The sequence below is a fragment of the Cavia porcellus genome, unplaced genomic scaffold, assembly GCF_034190915.1.
Source record: "Cavia porcellus strain 051 isolate PalLab524CR breed Dunkin Hartley unplaced genomic scaffold, mCavPor4.1 scaffold_28, whole genome shotgun sequence".
Lineage (NCBI taxonomy): Eukaryota > Metazoa > Chordata > Mammalia > Rodentia > Caviidae > Cavia > Cavia porcellus.
Genome location: NW_026947511.1, coordinates 9,393,123 through 9,408,151, shown reverse-complemented (window position 1 = coordinate 9,408,151; position 15,029 = coordinate 9,393,123). Strand labels below are relative to the sequence as shown.

General features: G+C 40.2%; 1 protein-coding gene across 2 annotated transcripts in view; it reads right to left on the bottom strand.

Moving 5' to 3' along the window:
- Positions 1–7,772, bottom strand: part of Lipa (lipase A, lysosomal acid type) — a 37,539-nt gene extending 29,767 nt beyond the window's left edge. The window contains exons 1-3 of one of the 2 annotated variants that reach the window (XM_003473550.5): positions 7,569–7,772; positions 4,785–4,896; positions 3,491–3,608 (exon numbers count right to left, since the gene is read on the bottom strand). In XM_003473550.5, the coding sequence (XP_003473598.2) occupies positions 3,491–3,608; positions 4,785–4,895 (229 nt within the window). In that variant the 5' untranslated portion in view covers position 4,896; positions 7,569–7,772. Of the gene's footprint in view, positions 1–3,490; positions 3,609–4,784; positions 4,897–6,757; positions 6,782–7,568 lie in introns of those variants that run through there. The other variant, XM_063239484.1, reaches the window with a different exon arrangement.
- Positions 7,773–15,029: the final 7,257 nt, after the last annotated feature.

Below are 15,029 nucleotides of genomic sequence, written 5' to 3'. Positions count from 1 at the left end.
TTCCTTTTTCAAAAAAAGTATTTACAAGATGAAATTCATAATCTATATTGTCACTAATGTCATTATTCAAGAGAATATGTAAGAGCTCTAGGAAAAAGGACATGTTTTATTACAAAATATTGGTAATCAAGAAAACATGGCTTATCTTTAAATAAATATATGTGGCAAAAAAGTTTAAAAATAAGATCACTATTCAGCTGTACAGTTGTATTCTATAAGGAAAGTAGTCCCAATAAATGAAAGATGTTTTAGTATATTGTGTAATTACTTATAATTAGTACAGATAGATGGGATTATGTATTAAAAGCATTAATTTTTTAAATCATCAGCAAACCAAATTTCCATATTCCTGTTCTGAATTTTCTTCTCTAAAATATGGGGAGTTCAAAAAATGGAAGTTCGTCAAGCCTCTCCTCGGCTTCTGAGACTACTGTCTGTACTCCACTCAGTGGTAACAAGAGCTTAAGACAAGCTGGTCAGAGAACGGGAGAAATGAAGGGACAGAGCGCCGCTGGCTAACGAGGGCCTGACAGCTACTTCAAGGTAGATGTCAGGAATGATTTTGTAAGGCTTGCAGATGTAGCTAAGTGGTCAGCATTGGGCTAGTATGCGTGGATTAGATCCCCAGTACTGAAAAAAGGGAAAATAAAAAATGAAGATTTTGCAGTTTCTAGTCTAGGTCACTGGAAGAGGAGGGTGCTATTAACAGGAAGTCTGAAGGGAAAATGGCACGCATGAGATCAGGATGAGTTCCACTGTTGGTGTAAAGGACTTTAGGTATTTTTTAAGGCTTTCACTGGGTCAAAGTAACAGCACAGACAAAATTGCTCTTCAGTAGACAAGAAGGGCAATAAAGTGCCTCAGCCCCACATTTTGCCCTGAACTGTGGAAGGCAAATCATCAGAAAAATACTAGTACAATTCTTAGGAAAATCACAATTCTTCATCACAGATTGCCTTAAAAAGTCCCCTCAGAGGTCAACTCGTAGCACTATATATACGTCACTGGTACCACTCATAGGACACTTTAGAACCAAAGAAGGTAGGGACCTACTGCTGTGGCCAGAATTAGACTTTCAATCCATGTTCCCCATTCTGAAGACCAAGAGTATCCACTTCCCCATCCTGACACCCTTGTCCCCTACAGAACACAGCCACAGAAGTACAGAATGCTAACAAATAAATGAGAATTTCAAGATTATCCAATCAATTCACTATTGCTATGGATGAAGAATCCAGGACCCACAGTGTAAAACACAGATATAATGATTGACCTAGATCTGGCACTAAGATCCTCTATGCTTCCTCTTACCGCTTGGGAACATAGCAAGACTCATGGTCACTACATCCCAAGCCCCTGACCCTTCCCTTGCAGTAGTGTGACACATGCTATGTAGAGAGAGAAGCCTAGAGATGGATACAGAAAAAGAAGCAAGGTACACTCTTTTGTATGGCATTACTGAGACTCCCTGCTCCTTTCAAAGATGAGGCACATTACTAGTCTTGTTAGTGGCAAAGTTAAGAAAAATAGTATCAACACTTATTTATATTGGGTCTGAGATCAGTATAAGGATTATTCTTTTTTTTAAAAAAAAAAAAAAAAAGGAGGGAAAGAAACCAAAATCATATACTTACAGTGGCATAAAATAAGTGTTTTATGTGTATTAAGCAAAGGAAAAACTAGAAGCCCCCACTGCAACTCATCACTCAATGACATATTTATAAAAGGGAAGATTAAGAGCATGCCATAAAAAAATCTTAAGATAGAAATTAAATTTCAGAAAGAATTATCATGGCCACTTAAGCATTATTATGTACTTATTACGTACCTTATTATAGTTAGAATTTATGAAAGAAAAAAATCAGTAAATCAGATTACCTTAAGAAAAGACATATATACAGAGATACTAAGCTCAAACTGATACAGACCGTTTTGAAGTTTACTTTTAATAATGATTTAAGAAGAAACAGATAAAGAAGGCTCTTCTGCCCATGTAAAACTTTAACAGTGAAGAGATAATTATCCAACACCTTAATCTAACTTTCATGTCTCTAGGAAAATTTCTAGAAGAGAAAATGTTAAAAGAATAGGCTATGTCTAGAGAGATGACTGAATAAAGATTTGCTTTCTTATATCGTTTAACGATTTTAAGTAGTCTGTCTAGAATTCCTTGCATTGAAAATTGCAACTTTTTGAATTAAAAAATGAAAGACATATGTATAAATCCAAATCTATAATAACTTTCATATATTCCTAATGAGAGTGTTTATGAAATGCACAAGGAAAACAATTTAGGGTTTTTAACAATATGTACCAAAAACACAAATCTATGCACCCTCTGACCCCAAAATTTTATTTATAAAAATGCATTTTATAACTGGACTTACATAAAAGGTTTTTGCAGCAGCAATATTTATTAACTGAAAACTAGAAATGGCTCAATGCTCACTAATAGGACAGTAATTAAATAAATAATGATAAAACTGTATAATGGAATATGTAATCTATACAGAAAGTATTCTATGTATTATATGGAAAGATCACCAAAATATTTAATAAAACATTCAAAAACAGAAGGGTGTGCATTATATGCCACCTTTTGAGTTAAAAAGGAGGCAGAAGAAAACTAGAATCCATGTTTAGGGGCTGGGGATTTAGCTCAGTGGTGCCTGGCAAGCATGAGGTCGTGAGTTCCATCCCTAGTACCAGAAAAAAAAAGAAAAAAGAAAAAGAGAAAGAATCCATGTTTATATTTGCTTCTAATGAATTTTTGGAGATAAAGAGATTAAAAATTAAGGAGATTTCAGAAGTATTCTACTGTGCATCCTTTTATTGTTTTTAGGACTATGTGACTATACTACCTCTTCAAAAAATTAAACAATTTTCAAATAACAAAAGCCATTTACTTTATGCTCAAAACATTTCAATAAATAAGATGCTTTCTTGTTTTTTGTTTTTGTTTTTTGATGCACTAGAGAGTGAATCCAGGACTTTCACACTGCAGTATATTACCAATCTCTTTTAATTTTTTCTTTCCGTTTTGGTTTGATTAGGATTTTCTCTTCGTGTTTTTTGAGACAGGGTCTCATTAAATTGTCAAACTGCCCTAGTTGAGCTGGAATATGGAATCCTCCAGCCACAGCCTTTCAGAGTACTGGAATTACAGGCTTTCACCACTCTACTAGGGAGCTGCTTCCTCATGAAACAAACCAACCAAAAAGAGAAGACAGACATTATAACATCGCCTTAAAGGAACATCTCCTTGACCCTTTAAGCAAAATATGAAATTAGCTGAGTCATCCTAACTTCTTGAAAAGTATTTTTCTATGCCTTGCATAAATGTAACACATTTAGTACATTAGTCTAAAATCAACTTCATTTCAGTATTTTAAAGTTAAATATGAACTTGCTTGCAGACATAAAAACCAGCTAAATTCCAAAAAGCAGTTATTTTCAGAGCTCTCCTAGCGCACTACAAAAACATCCACACCTGTGACAGAAGGCTTCTTCCGCCCATGCGGAATTCGGTGAAGGCACAGAATATAACCATCTCTTGTCTCCACCAGGTGTTCCTCAGCCGGAAATCCCCAGTGTAGGATAATTTCGGTCTGCAGAGAGAAAGGACAATGGGCGCTTTATGGACAGAACCTGATGCCATCTTCCACATTAGGAGGCAAAGGAGAACGTAAAATGCCAAACACGTTTTCCAGGGTTTATTAAGAATCAATTGTTGCTGTCCTTTGAGTCTGTTCAATCTAGTAGCCAACATTCTATCACGAGAATAAATCTTCTGTACCCACATACTTGGCTAAACCTTGATGTCATGACTCCAGCACATTCTCTATCAAGTCTTTCTAATCTTACCATACCATATGGTCTTGTTTCTGTCCTGACTGCCAGGCACAAATACCTACTTCTTTCTTTTCTAGATTTAGATAGAGCTAGCACTATTTTAAGAAGTCCCATTCTAAGAAAGCATAAAAATACAATCCATTTTCTTTCAATGAACTAAAAAATTTACACTAAAAAATATGGAGTTATGATCAGAGTCCCTCCTTAAGAAATCTATTGATAACTGTTAATTGGCAATTTTGTAGCATATAAATGAATCAATATCTACAAAATGTAATGTAAATAATTGATTATCCTCTCTATCATAAATAATTGGAAAGACTTAATTTTATTATTCTTCCATGAAAGAATTGATTAGAAGAGGGAGAAATAAAAGATTTGGAATAAGAACTGAAACTGCCCGGAAGACCATGCTATCAGGCCATACTCTCTTGACTCACTGTGAATTTTTCTCAGGGTCTTTAGTTAACTGATTTATCAAATTAGGTCACTGCATCTTCTATTTTAAAGTTGTTATTAGCTTAAATAATCTGTATTTTTTAATATTTTACACTTAAGGGAAGTACTTTCAGGTTTAAATGTTTAGTTAAGATGAATAATTGCAATGTTTTAATTAATAGAGATATTTTTGCTTATCTTTTAATTAATGGAGATATTTTTGCTTATCTTTTCTAGCAACTCTGACTTTTGCATCTACGTACGTTGTTCCCTAGATATTCTAAATTAAATCTTTTTTCGGTGTATTCTAAAACCATCACTTATGGATGAAATATAGCAAACAGAATCTAAGATTTGAAGAAGAAAAAGAAAAGCATAATAACCTTAAGCACATGAGAATGGAGTTTAGGCCTCACACAGCCCATGTAACCATGTTTAAGGAAATAACATTTGTCACAGCCACACCATAGAAGTACATGACTTGGAGAACTTACCACATTCATGTTGGCTTCAGGATTCACGATTGTCACCTTCCCCCTGGACCCAGCAGAATACAGGATCCCAAGGACCAGAGAAACCAGCAGCCTCCAGGTCTGCATTTTCATTCTAGGGAAATACTGTGCTATTATTTTACTACGCAAAAATGCACTGGCAAATTAAAGCTCTCATAAACAGTTCTGGACCAGGTTTAGGGAAAGACAAAGTCAGGTGAAAGACAAGTACAAACGACTCCCGTCACACGTGGAAGGAGAAAATGAGGAACCCCTTTTTGCTGAGTAATCTCCCTTCCTGCCACTCCGGGGTCATGGGACCTCTGGAGCCCACATCATACCCACTGGCCTCCTGACCACGAGGTAAAAGAAATCGGTTTTAGAGAAGTAACGGGAGACAGAACTTAGATGAAGACTTGACCACCTCCCCCCCACACAAAAGAAGAGGCATAAAACTCCAGACCTGTTAATTTCTACCTTTTTCTTCCACTTGTAATGCAAACATTTCTAAATTCAGATAATACTAGTTCTGGCCTCCCACCATGTACTCACTTCTGTGCTTGCCCTAAATTATTTCAGGTTCCAAACTGTCACCCAAGGGAGAAAACAGTTAAATGAAAGGCAGCCTCCAAGAGAAATAAAAGAAGCTAATACCAGTCCCCTGTGCCTCCAACCAAGAGAAAAGATCACCCAAAAACTCACAGCATAGCAAAGACCTGGGAAATGTAAAAGGTGAAGACATGTGACTCTCCCAAGAATATCTGGATAGAGGAAACAGCTGAGATAAAGCCCAGTTCTACATTAAATAAATAGATAGATACATATGCCCATAAAATGACTTGTACACAAATGCCAACAAGAGCTTGGGTGCAGAAGCCAAAAACTGGACAACTGGAAACTCCAAAGGAAAGGATAAGTAAATTGTGTGTGTGTGTGTGTGTGTGTGTGTGTGTACTTAGCAAAAAAAGGAATGAATACACAGTACCTTTGATGAATCTCAAAATAATTATGTGGTATTGAAAAAGCCAGACCCAAGGAAAAGAGAGACAGAGAGGAACTAGTATTTGATACATCAGTATAAAACTTTGGCAAATGCAATCTGATCTATATTGACAGAAATTTCACTGATGCCTGAGAGGAGAGGTGGGGCGGATTACCAGGGGACATACATAAGGAATCCTTTTGAGGAGAATGTACAGGTTCATAATATTGAACTGATCTCACAGGTGTACACATGTACTTAAATATACTATTTAAATATAGCCTATTATATGTCAATCAAAGCTCAAAACTGTACTATCGTCTTTTAAAATGTATTTACACCACGTACTGCACAAGTTTTCAAAGAATTATCAAAATGAGTTGACTCTCTTCTGTTAAAAAATTCCTCCTGGACTTATTTTCTGAGAAATAGTGAGTCTCGAAATTGCAGACAGGAGCCAAGGTCATCTTGAGTCTGCACTGGCAAAGCAAGGCCACTGCTTTTAGTCCCAAGTGTGCCCTTCCATAGCTGGGAATGGCCTGGGGCTACCTTTGATCATAACGACCATCTCCCCACAGTCTATTAGGATAGAATAGGTGTGGACCTAAAGGGAAACATTAAAGGTTACCACCACAATTTAAAATAAGTATCCTGCAGCAGCTGATTTCTGCACAGCTCCCATTCTAGAGAACCTGGACCAGCTGACAGAGGATGCTCCCCAAGGATGACAGCTGAAGCCACTCAAAGGGAAATGTCACCCAGCTGACTGTCCCTTCCAACAGGACAAGCAATTCTATCTAGGAAGAGACAGGGAATTCAAAGGAGAGGGAAAGAAAGAACCAGAGAGAGACAGAGAGACAGAGAGAGACGGGGGGGGGGGGGGGATAGAAAGAGAGACAAAAGGAGGGGGGGGGAGAAAGGAAAGGAAAGGAAAAAGAAAACACTGTGGCCCCTTCCTTGGCGCTAGTCTGGGCTCTCAGGACCTTTATCTTACTTCTTTCGATTTTGTAACAATCCAGTTAATTGCCCTCTGCCTTCATTTCCGCACAGCCTGGCTCTCTCAACTTTGTCTATCTGTAAGGAACAAAGTACCATGCACGTGTCAGCTGCACAACACACATTTTGAAAAATGGGGTGGGGTGGCCCAAGAAAAGGCTCCGACGCAGCCTGTCATTAGTGTTCTAGTAACAACAAGGAGGATGACAACCACAGCAGCAAACAGCACCACTGCCACTAAGTTCTTCAGGGTGCCACCCTGGAGGGCACTTCGGATAGGCAGTCAGTCTCCCTCCCACCAACCCAGGGACGTATTATTGAGCTCACTTTTCAGGAAACTAGGGTCACGGAGGTGAAGCACTGGCAGCAAAGTGTGAACTGGTCAACCCGCAGCGTCGCTGGCCTAGTAACCAGAACCCTGCGGCCAAGCCTTTGGCAATGAATGAAGAATAGGGCGGGCTGCCCCGGAGCTAACGGAGGGAAGGAAGGACTGCTGGGGATCGGAGACCGGCGGTCGCCACAGTCCAGCAGCTCTGAGCTAGCTGCTTATGTAATCCAGCGCCCTGGAAGGGTGGGCACTTCAGGGGGCAGGGCAGATGCCTCGGCCACCCACTGCAGACAGGCACCCCAGGGGCGCAAGCTGAGCGCGCGGGGAGCCGAGCTGGGAGCCGCAGTGGGGACAGGGGCCGGTGGACAGCAGGGCGCTGTCCTCACCCCACACCACCCCTCACCCCCGCACCCTCCACCCCCGCACCCTCCACCGCCCCCCCAGCCCCCCACCGCTAACCCAGGTCCCGCTTTGCGCTCACCCGGCCGCCCTCCGGAGCCACTGACCCACACCGCGGGGCTTGACGCTGGCGCCGGGTTATAGCAGTGGGAGGGAACCTGGAGCCCAGCGGACCCCACGTGGGGAGGCCAAGCACCACCCACCCTGCTCAGGTTACTCCCAAAGCTAACGGGGAAGCCAGACGCCGGGAAGTGCCCCCAAGACTTCCGCCTCCGCGCATCCCCGCGGCTCCCAGCAGTTGGGGAGCGCCGCCCAGTGGAGCATGCGCTGCGGCCGTCCTGCGCAGCGGTGTCCTGGCCTCGCACAGCTGAGCTCTGACCCAGGTCACAAGCCAGTGCGAGATGTTTAATACCATGTACCATAATCTGGTTTGCATGTTATGAGGTCTCTGATTGCTGTGGAAAGTAGAAGACTGCAGTAGTCCTCGCAAGAGTTAATGACGGCTTGAACAAGGATACTGACAGCCCTACAGGTGGAGAAACACTGTAAGTGTGTTAATAAAGTTGAGCCCACAGGATGTGCTAATGGCTGGGATAGAGGTATGAGAAGGAAAGCAGTGTGGAGGAAGGCTCAGGCACAGTTAATAAAGTGAAAGTACGGCCAAAATGGAGAAAAAAAAAGCACCAGGAAGAAGAATTTGAGGGTTGCTCTGAATGTGTTGATTTTCCAGTACCTATTAGAGAACTGCATCAGTTAAGGCTGCAACAGAGCCAGTAACCACCTGAAGCATTCCAGGCTGAGGAGATGGCTGCACAGGTAACAGAGTTGCAGAGAGGCCAAATAGGATTTAGCCAGGTATCCCAGAGGTTGTTAGCCACAGTGGAAACCTGGGCCTTAATGGGAGAAGATACTGTCATCAGAGACCAGAAGTTGAGTTGCACCCTCTGCCAGGGACAGTGAAGGCCATAAAGGGGAAGATACAGAAAACATGGCTTTCCTTTCCACTACCTTAGCCTGCAGGGGTGAGACTCCATCCACCCTGTGAGGTAGAGTGGCCCCGGGGAAGGACAGGGTATGGATCTTAGACCAAAAGGTGAGATCAGTAACCCATACACATAGAGTATGCACCAGGATATTTGTGTCTGGTATTCCAGGCCTAGTTCCAGGATAGAGATGCACTTTGGAAGTAATCAATTTAGAAACAATTTAAAACCTTGATAAGGTCTGTAAAGTCAGCCCAAATAGTGAAGACTACCCTGAGATATTTGACAGATAACAAAGCTGAGATGCAACTGGGGAACCAAAAGTATTGTAGCAGACACAAAGTGAAAAACATTTCAAGAAAGGCAATGATCAGCCCAGGTACATGCTGACAGTAATTTAAATGAAGTAAGCAATGAGAAATAAAGACCAAATTTAGCAATATTGCCGCATGCAGACATTGTGCTAAAACTATGTGGGTTGCTTCATTCAGTCTTCAAAATGTGACCTGGTTCGTATCTCCATTTTACAGGTGAGGAAACCGAAGCTTAGAAAGTCTAAATATATTTTTTGTAGATACAGAAGTGGAAAATGATGCAGACCAAAATGCAACGCAGGCAACTAAATCCAGGTTATTTTTTATGAAAGAACAAGTGAAAAAACAACCACAGATTGCTTTATCCAGGTAAGGAAGAATCCTGCTTGGGGCTGGTGTGAGTTATGACTCATACTTTTATGCCAAAGAGAAGGTTTTACAGAATACAAGCCTGGCAGGTGACAGGTGGGCAGGTAGGGTATTTTGTTTTGTTTTTGTGGTATTGAGGCTTGATCTCAGTGTCTCATGCATGCCTGGCAGAGGCCACTACTGAGCAACAACCCCACTGCCAAGATGGGTACTTTGTATCACAAACCAGACTGGTGGACTTAAGACTGAGAGGATAAGGCTTGACCGTTCAGCTTTTACCCAAGATGAGGTAACAATGACAAGATACAGCTTTCTGCTTTAAATAACTGGGGGCAGTAGGGGTATAAAATAATAGTGTTAAACACTGGACAACATATTGGTCAGCAAAACAATCTTGAGGAAAGCAAGCAAGTGAAATAATCCCTGAAATACCCAAAAAACTGCCTGCAAAGAATTTTCAGCTAGCAGTTCAGAGAAGGCAAATAAAAGCAAAGTTCGGCAGTTTCCCTGAATGCAGAAGGCAGATGAAATTCAGGAAGGCTAAAACTGTAGAATGTAAGACCATAAAGAGCTAAATAGAGAGAAAGGCAGTTCTCTGGAGAACTCCCAAGTTTCCCCTTAAGTCTTGGACTGAGCATTAATCAGGTATTGTAAGTTAAGAAGTTGCACTACAGCAGGGAAAGAACCACCTGAAAAGTACATTTTCCTTGGGGCCAGAGAGGTAAAACTTCATAACATAGTAGGCATTAGGTAGAAGATTCATAAGGGTATTGCTTCAGTATTTACACAAAATTAGTCCTAGGTTAAGCCTCTTTAAATAGAAGAATGCAAAGCTAGATTCCCAGTTGATTATTACCAATGTAACAAGACAACTCATCCTGTGACAGAAAAAATAATATTTTAAATAAATAATGCTGGACAGTTGGATAGCTATGTGCAAAATGGTGAATCTAGACCCTTATCTCACATCTTATACCAAAGTCAACTCCAAGTGCACTGTACATACAAATTTGAGAGCAAAAACTCTTAAGACTTCCAGAAAAAAATGAGAAAAGTGAGAAAAATATTTTAAGGAAAATGAGTTTGGCAAAGATTTCTTATACATAACACAAAAAATACAATTTATAAAAGAAAAAAAAAGACCTTCAAGATAAAGAATTCAGCTTTTCAAAAGAAACTTTATCACTACAAAAAGATACTACATAATAGCCACTATAAAGACTGTAATTAAAAAGTCAGACAATATTAAGTGTTAGCAAGGATTTGGGGAAATTTGAAGTGTCACACACTATTGCTAGGAATATAAAATTTTGGGGCTATAATCTTTTAGTCCCTCAAAAATCTAAATACAGAGTTGTTATATGGCAAGAATTTCTACTCCTAGGTATATACCTCACAGAAATGAAAAACAAACTCACTTAAAAACTTGCAAGCAAACATTCACAGGAGCATTACTCATAATAACCAAAAACCAGAAACAATCTAATGTCCACTGACTGAAAAATAGATGTATGAACTGTGATATGGCCGTACAATGGAATATTTTTCTCCAATTAAAAAAGGCTAATACTAAGTACAACATGGAAGAAGCTAGAAAATATTATCCTATATAAAATTAGCCAAACACAAGACTACTACATTGTATGAATTTCCATAACAGGCAACTCTGAGGAAATGGAAAGTAAATTAATGATTGCCTACAGATGGTGGTGGGCATGGGGAAAATTAGGTTGATGGCTAAAATATGAAGGGTTTCTTTTTGGTTGATGAAAACATTTTAAAATTAATTATGCCAGTGGTGGTACAACTACAAAAATACTGAATGCCACTGAGTTATTCACTTTAAGTTGGTGAATTGTATGGTAGATAGATTATATTTCAATACGTTTTTAAAAAAAAAACTTTAGCAGGCTACAGAATAAACATACGAAACTCAGTAGGTTTTCTGCACACCAAAGTGAACTCATTGAGAAAGAAAAGAAAATAGTGCCATTCACAGTAGCTATGCACACACACTTACACACCGGCAGGCATAACAGGAATGAATCTAACTAAGCATGTGAAGACAACTGCAGAGAAAACTGCAAACACTGAGGAAAGCTGAGGTGAAGAGATCATATCGGAAGGTGAGAGGTGAAAATGGTTGTGTTTTTAGGAACTGAGCTGTGACTGTCACCTTTCCTGTCATCTACAGTAGTAGAGCCTCAATCCCCAGTACCTCAGATGGTAACTGCATTGGAGGCAGTGTCTTTTAAAGGGTGACTGAGTTAAAATAGGGCTGTTAGAGTAGGTTCCTAATGCAGTATGGTTAAAGCCCTTATTAGGTGGCAGAGAGGTTGGGAGATACATGCACAGAGACATCACCATATGAAGAGGCAGCCAGAGGGGACCATCTGTAAGACAAAGATCCTGTCTGTACTGCGATCTTGGACTTCAAATTTTTAGCACTGTGCAAAATAAACTTTTTGAGAAAACCAAATGCAAAAAGGAATATTGTTTGACCACCGTTAGGACCACCACCACCACACACACACACACACACACACACACACACACACACATCCCAATGCTTAAGAGCTCAAGGCACTATCCAAAAATGGGCATCTGAGATGAATACGCAATTCTCAGATGAAGAAATGCAAATGGCAAATAAATACATGAAAAAATGCTCATCATCATTGGTCATTAGAGAAATGCAAATTAAAACCACACTGAGATACCATCTCACTCCTGAAAGAATGGCCAGGATCAAGAAAACCGACAACAAATGCTGGAGAGGCTGTGGGGAAAAAGGAACTCTCCTGCACTGCTGGTGGGAGTGTAGACTGGTACAGCCTTTGTGGAGATCTGTCTGGAGATTTCTCAAAAAGTTGGGACTGGAAATCCCATTTATTCCAGCTATTCCACTTCTAGGCATATTCCCAGAAGAACTGAAAGCATCATACCACAGTGATATATGTGCACCTATGTTTATAGCAGCACAATTTGTAATCGCCAAATCTTGGAAACAACCCAAGTGTCCATCAACTGAGGAATGGATAAAAAAGTTGTGGTATTTCTATACAATGGAGTATTATTCAGCTATAAAGAAGGATCACATTGAGATATTTATCAATAAATGGGCGCAGCTTGAGACCATACTCATAAGTGAAATAAATCAATCTCGCATGTGTGAATACCGAATAGTTTCCCTAATGTAAGTAATGATTCAAATATATAAAAATATGTGGTAATCATGATTCCCCATTAGGTGGCCTTGGAGCCTTATAAAGTTCTCACTCATTAATTAGAAAGGCTTTACTCTGGGCTTCTTGATATGAAAATATTTGAAGCTAGAGTATATGAAGTTTTATCCAAAAAAAAAGCTCAAGGCACTCATCGCTATGCACTCTTTAAATTCTAGTGTCTGGTCTGCCTCCCAAGAGAAGGCAATTTAAATGTCTTGATTTCTTTTGTTTCCACTGTAAAATCTGGCTAAAAGTTTATTGATACACAGTTTAAATTAACAACAAAATGAGGGGGAGGCAGGGAAGGAGGGAAGCAGTGGAGGCAGGGAAAAAGCTGTCAGAAGGTGAATGGAGTTCAGAAAGCCAGAACACCAGATTTTGACATGTGGAGGCTGCTTCTTCCTTGTGGTATTCTGAGCTTTGCAGTTAGTTCCATCACAGAAGGGGAATGGTATCTGGCAGTTGCACATCTCAGAACTAGAAAGAAGAATTTCTAGAAGGTATTAATTTCAGCAATTATTTGCCATTAGTCCCCTCAGCATCAGGTGTAGTCATCTACTGAACTCCCAGCCCTGAGCTGATGAGTACGTTCAAGTGTTTAGGGCCTTTTAATGTGCATGTGAGTATGTTGCCATGATACCCAATTCACAGGTCATACCCAAGGACCCTTGATGTGCTTCATCTGGCAACATAGCCCGGCTATCAGAATGTTCTAGCGTTATTCCTTAATTCTCTTGTTTATAAATTGAGTTATTCCTAGTACAGTTGTTCCTCAGATTCTTCAAGAAACTTGTTCCTGATACCAAGGTCACACCTTCCTACTCAGACATACCCAGAAACATGCTTCACTAAATTCCTGGGTGACTTCCAAGCCAATCATGTTGGCATAAGGAGGATCGACCTTCACATCTCACCCTTGTCAACTTGACAGCCAAACACATCTCTTTAAATCAACACTTAATCTTCAGACAAACACAATGAAAGTTAAGAATTTCACCTCACATATTATAACCATACCAAGAATGCAATAATTCTTTCATCAAAATCTCAATGGTTCCACCATTTTCCAAGTCAAAGTTTCTTCTGAGATGCAAGGCAAAGTCTTGACTTTGAAACTCTTGAAAATAAAAAATTATATTCCTAATGCACAACAATGCAGAGTAAACACTGTGATTGCAAAGGGGAAGAATAGAGGAAGAGAAAAGAATTTGGCCTCAGCAAGACAGAAAGTTTAGGGTAAATATTGATCCTTGTAACTCCATATCCAGTATCCAAAGCATATGGTAGTGAGATGTGAGTCCCGGAGAACTGGGTAGCCCTACCTCCATGGCATCATGGATGTGGTCTACATAGGCCTGTCTTGGGCTGGCTCCACTAACAGCCTGTAGCTTTCCTCAGTAAATACTTGATGTTTCTTGCAATTCTGACTTCTTGGGATTTCTGTAACTCTTGCTTCATTCTTATATATCCGGGACCTGGCCTAGATTCCCAATATCACAAGTGTGTATACAGCAAAGGGTTACATAAATGAGATAAGTGGTTTCATTTTAGGGCTCCAGGCGAATCAAAACCCTCTGCAGAGTTTGTGGATTCTGATTGCTAACAAGGGATTTCTCTGGGCAGCCTGTATTTATTATTTTTCAAACAACATAGGAAACTGACCAGACCTTGGGAGGGTTTCAAAGACTTTGCAAATAACAAGTTAGTTTAACAAGGAGAAGCATCTCAGAAGATCTCCAAGTTGCATTTCACTACAGTGGTAAAATGCCTGTGGCTACATTCTTTATTTACTTAGAGTTGCAGCCAGAAGTCTTAGGCCATTATCTTATCTTGCCCCAGCCATGCAGCAGCCCTGCGCGCATGTTCAATTTCTAGTTTCAATGGCTCCCAACATATTCCTCCTTTTTGTTTAGTTATTGCACAGGATGGGTGGCCAGGTGAATCTTGGAGAAGCTGTTATGAGAACTCTCACAATTTAAGCCCTGTACAGTCCATCAACCCATAACAATAATCAGTTACAGTGTAGCCAGCAATTGTCAGAAGATTTGAGTGATTTGAGCTTCCTTTATAGCTAACATTTTATTATGGCATTGAATTAGACCTTTTGAAGTTTTACTTTTCTACAGCAGGTTCAAGCCAAGGTGAGACCTGTATTAAATTCAAGCAGTTTCTTGCCATCTACTAAGGGCAGTCAGGTCTCCTCAGGAATTGCCTTGGAATCATACATAGCATCTCTTGGCTCTGCACTCAGTGTCAACCATCAGGATGGGTCAAGGCCATTGCTTGACCAAGTTGCTTTCCATGGAAGCCTGAGGGATTTTTTTTCTCCTGGTGACTCTCCATAGGCATACCATACATCAAAGATCACTTTCCTCTGTGATCTCATAATCTTCTTGATCAGAAGACCAGGGACTCACTGAGTGTCTTTGGATGATGCAACCAGAGGCGCTTTTATGTCTTGAGTCCTCATTGGCGTTGAAGGTCTGGGGCCAAAATATTGGCTATCCTCTTAGCCCATCTGTCTCTCTAATTTTTGGTCTCTAAATCTCAGTTTTTGAACATCCAGAAGAAAAGATTAATAACAGTACAGTGTATTAGAGGCTGAGCTTAACATTGCTATCATAGCTAAATATGGAACATGTTAGAACAT